General features: G+C 38.7%; 1 protein-coding gene across 7 annotated transcripts in view; it reads left to right on the top strand.

The window, feature by feature from the left end:
- TFAP2B (transcription factor AP-2 beta) overlaps window positions 1–3,094 on the top strand; it is a 54,273-nt gene extending 51,179 nt beyond the window's left edge. For all 7 annotated transcript variants that reach the window (XM_083178738.1, XM_083178741.1, XM_083178740.1 and 4 more), the window contains exon 7: window positions 268–3,094. In XM_083178738.1, the coding sequence (XP_083034864.1) occupies window positions 268–568 (301 nt within the window). In that variant the 3' untranslated portion in view covers window positions 569–3,094. The remainder of the gene's footprint in view (window positions 1–267) is intronic.
- The last annotated feature ends 2,258 nt before the right edge of the window (window positions 3,095–5,352 follow it).

Below are 5,352 nucleotides of genomic sequence, written 5' to 3'. Positions count from 1 at the left end.
AATAATATTTTAATGTTTTTACAACTCTACGTAATAAAAATCATAATAATAATAGTGAAAACATGTATATACGATGATAATAATGTATTATTATTATTATTATTATTATTATTATTATTAGCTAAGGGTATTATTGCATTATGTATTATTATTATATTATTATTATTATATTATTATTATTATTATTATTATTATTATTATTATTATATCACACACATATTCTGTACTGCTGGTAACACTTTCCCTTTTTCTCTTTCTCCTCCCAAGGCAACTTTGTAAAGAGTTCACAGACCTCCTGGCCCAAGACAGGACGCCCATAGGCAACAGCCGGCCCAGCCCCATCCTGGAGCCCGGTATACAGAGCTGTTTGACTCACTTTAGTCTGATCACCCATGGCTTTGGCTCCCCGGCCATCTGTGCGGCCCTGACTGCCCTCCAAAACTACCTAACGGAGGCCCTGAAGGGGATGGACAAGATGTTTTTGAACAATAACAGCAGTAACAGGCACAACTCTGCGGAGGGACCGGGCAGTAAAAACGGGGACAAGGAGGAAAAACACCGAAAATGAAAAAGAAAATAAAAAACGGGGGGAAAAATCGGGACATGCTTTCACATCTTTCATTTTAGCTTTAACAAAATAAAAACAAAAACAAAAATATCGGACTGGCAATTTTTTTTTTTTGGGAAACTACAAATATATTTAAAATAAATATATCATGTCGAACCGTAGGAGAGGTGCACACGGGCCAAGAACCTGCCAACAACTCGCTTTGTACCATTTCCAAGGACATTGTTATGACCCCGCCCCCACCAAAAGAAATAACAACAGCAGCAGCAGCAACTTTTTGGAAATTTATGGAAGGAAACTTTTTGTTTATTCCCTTGGAGGATTGGAAACCCTGCAAAAAAAAAAAAAAAAAACACCTGTGTGTACGCGCGCACAGTGACCCGGATTTCATTGGAAACTGCCCCGGGCACAGATGGACGGTGGCAAGGATGCCCACTCACCCATTCACCAGTCATTTACCCGGGAGTTACCCGGGAGTTGCCTGCCTCTTCTTTCCAGTCTTACACATGGGGACGTTTATTTGTTGTAATATAGGTGCTTTTACAAATCCATGATATTGCCAAACCCTCACCCCCCCCCCCCCTCCCCTGTACAAGTTACACCCCTATATTTGGCCCCTTTTATAATTCATGTTTCAGTGTTGATGCAGCAGGAGGGGGCGTTGTTTGAACTGTCCGGTGGGTCATTCTCTGGGAGATAGATTGTTTTTGTTTGTTGTTTTTTTTATTTAATTTGTTTGTTTTTAGGATACCATGAATTTCAAAATACCCCCTCTATTAATCACACCCAACACACCCTAAAAGCAAATGTCATACATATGGTGTATATATAACTGTATGGTACATACATATACACCAGATCGCACAGACAACCAGACACGGTAATGTCATTAAATCGCTACCCGGGGGCTTTCTTTTTGTGCACACTGTGCAGATCTTCATATTCACAAAGGCAATTGAAACTACAAGTGCGTCATTTGCACGTTAGCACAATGTAGTAGGACTCGGGATTATAATGATTACAGATACAATGTATCTGTCAGTACTGATACTTTGCCTGGGCTATATATTTTGTTTCCAAATCTTTAGGACTAAAATTCAGATGAAATCATTCTAGAAAGACATTAAACTATGTTAAGCAATGAAAATTGGAATAAACAGATTTAAAAAAAAAAAAAAAAAAAAAAAAACGTTACACTTCTGTAAGCAAGCCGAGGTTAATTTAATGGTTCGAACTACAAGTCCCAGCATGTCTTTGCAATGGCACAGCAGCAGCTGTGGAGTCCCCACTCACTTCTGTATAATGTATATACAGATATAGATAAACATATATATCTATATCCGTATATATATATATATATATATATATATATATATATATCAATATATAGATATGGGGATATATATATGTATATATATGTATATATATATATATATATATATATATTCCACTTTCCATCAAAACCATTCCAAATCGATTTATTAAAAAAATACACTAGACTCTTCCTTAAATGTACACTTCACTGGTTTATTTAGTTTATTGGTTGAGGGGATTGTTCTAAAAAAAAATATCTCGATGACATAAAACAGTTTTATTTACAGATGTGAATAGATATACTGTATAAAACATGAACAGAAAAAAAATATATAATTTTAAACTTAAAAAGACAATGAAAATTATACAACAATCAAATAAAGAGAACCACAAAAAAAGACTTCCCAGACAAGAAAAACAAAAAAAAATTAAATATATTTAAGAAAAGCATGAAGCACCTGATAATAAACACGATGAGTTTTAATTACATGCAGGGAGTCCCACTTTATATTTACTGAGTAATAACATTTTCATGTATAATATATTTTTTATTTGGTTTTATATTCTGTGATGTTGTAAAGGATTTAGTTTTTTTTTGTAACATTGTAATTTGTTGGTTCATTCCGAAGGCTGTGCCGTGTATTTTATGTCACCATAAAAAAAAAATTATATTATGGATATAACCTGCTTTTTTTTTATTATAATTGATCATTTTATCCACTAAAAAAAATCCAGTTCGTTCTGACTATAGAAGTGTGGAAAAAAAAATTCAAAAAACATTCAAACAAATGACATTGCTTAATCCTGGAAAACACAAATATTATGTTCTTGGGAATAATACAATATTTTTTTCATTTTTTTTTTTTTTAACCACCCACCTACATTTCACGAGTCTTTTGTCGGCTCATTTCAGGCGAAAAGACATCTGAATTGTTCGGGAAAAAAAAACTGCAAGCAGGAGGGAAGATAATGTTAAGTTTGTATATATTTATTTATGCTTAATTTAACAGGAATTTGTATATATGGCGAGTAAGTACTTATTTATATGTGAGTCTGTACATCTGTGAATGGGTGGAAACGCTTGAAAAATTAGGTAGTCTGACATTTTTTTCGTTCTTTAAGCAAACGATTATAGCAATGAATAGAAAATTTGATTCTTGTCCAGTGATGATCTGATTTCCAATAATAAAACATTGTTGTGTTTTTGTTGTATTTCCAGCTTCCGCTTTGTTACTTTTAGGTGGAGTCTTTTCAATGTGTGTTTATGTTTTCTACGCCTAAAAAAAAAAAAAAAAATTGAATTTCAGGAATGTAAGGGCACATAATGAGGCGTGCTGGTAATTAAACATTAAGGTGATTGAGAGTATTGTTGCAGAAAGGAAAGGTAATTACTTTTTTAAGGCCAGTTAAAGTGGGATTAAAGTTAAATATTCTCGGATGGTTTTTTGGATAAATGACTTAATCTGAAGAAACTGGATTTGTGTTTTCCTCCCCCACAAACAACAAAAAAGCCGTATATTATAGAGCAGAGGGGAATATGAGAAAGTCACTTAAGTATTGGTGTTTAAAGGTCAATCGACTGCGAAACCCTAAAGTGTTTATGGAGTTAATTCCCCCAGGCCCCCAAATTTACCCCCTCCGAAATAAATACATAAATAAATACGTACACAATTGTGTTTTGAGGTAAAAACAGATTCTCTTTTAGCCATACACAGTTTTAAACAACCTGATAACCCAAAATGTATGCAGGACGTGAGTACAAATGTTCCAGTGAAGGAAAAAATATATATATGATAATAATAATGATAATGATAATTAAATTAGATATACAGGTTGCAGTTTTCCGTGGGTGAGTGCTCTGCAGTGATCGGGGAGGGCAGGGAGCACTGCGCAGGGGATGGATCGCTCTGCAGTGATCGGGGAGGGCACGAAGCACTGCGCAGGGGATGGATCGCTCTGCAGTGATCGGGGAGGGCACGGAGCACTGCGCAGGGGATGGATCGCTCTGCAGTGATCGGGGAGGGCAGGGAGCACTGCGCAGGGGATGGATCATTAGCAGAAAATATTCTTTGCTGGGCTAGATTGTTTGAAACATTGACTATCACTGGCAGTAAAGGATCATTACTGGTGTGACATGTCATGTGTGTGCCATGTATGTATACCTGCTGTGAAACGCCATGTGTGTACCATGTATCTATCCTTACTGTGACACAACATGTATGTACCCTGTATCCATCCCTGCTGTGACACGCCATGTGATTAATACTGAGGTCAGTGCTGGATATGTCTTTTGTGATGAATTTCTAATACTGCCCCTGGCTGCCTCACACATATTCATTACTTTATGTACATTGTGCTACAGCGCCAGCCGGGCAGCCTAAATCCAGTCTCCTACACACGTCACAAGCATTAGATCCTACGTGCCTTTGTTACATGCACATGGGCAGTATGACTGGCGAGTCCCTGAGCACCCATAGATGTGTGTTTAGCAGCATTACAAGAGGAGCTACATGTATGTTAGCCCAGGGCACGTGGAACCTTTAATCGGACCTGAGCAGCTGCATAGGGTGCAAGGAACTGGGGGGCGCCACAGAGTCTGCCTATAACAAAATTAAGGATGTCTATTAGGAAGACGTCCTTGTAGTACTTAACAGTTTGTTGTATCACTGTCTACCATTGTAAAGCGCAATGGAATATGCTGCGCTATATAAGAAACTAAATAAATAAATAATACTACTTTCAGACCGCAAATGCCGTGTCGCACACGGGATTAGGACACGGGTCCTATCCCCAGAGCAACACGGCAATGTGGTCTGAAAGTTCCGACACCAACACGGCATATTGCCGAGTCGGTGACGTCACATGGGGCGGTGCTGGGCGGCGGCGCGTCATCGGGGGCTCGGGAGGAGGCAGTACTTGGAGCTGACACTGCTGCCTCCTCCATACTGTGAACGGGACACGGGTCGCTCGACCCAGGCACCCGTTCACACTGCACTTGACATGGGTCATAGCCATGTTCAACCCTGGTCATTACCAGGGTTGAACACCCGTGTTGCTCGACCCGTGGTGCCCTTTTCAGACCGCACCGTGACTCGTGTTTAGGCCCCGCGAACACGGCAATAAGCCGTGTTCGGAGTGCGGTCTGAAAGCGGTATAATGGTGCTCTGGAATATCTTAAACCCCGTACACATGGTGAGATATTGGCTAATGGCGAATTTTGACTAAGCAATTTTGGCTAGATGCACTGGAGATTTTGACTAAGCGATTTTGTCTAAGCAATGATAGTCTATGATCTAGTCAAATTTGCCTTACCTGCACTGACTGAGCAGGAGAAAAACTGGGAGATTTGGGCTAACCTTCTAGGTCTGGGAGATTTTGACTATTTAGTCAAAATTTCCTGCCAAAAATCTCCCCATGTGTGCACCCCTTTAGATGCCCCCTCAACACTTTCACTATAGAGGCCGGAAAGT

The sequence above is a fragment of the Crinia signifera genome, chromosome 3 (genome assembly GCF_055691185.1).
Source record: "Crinia signifera chromosome 3, ASM5569118v1, whole genome shotgun sequence".
Taxonomy (NCBI): domain Eukaryota; kingdom Metazoa; phylum Chordata; class Amphibia; order Anura; family Myobatrachidae; genus Crinia; species Crinia signifera.
This window is presented reverse-complemented; position numbering and strand designations above follow the sequence as displayed.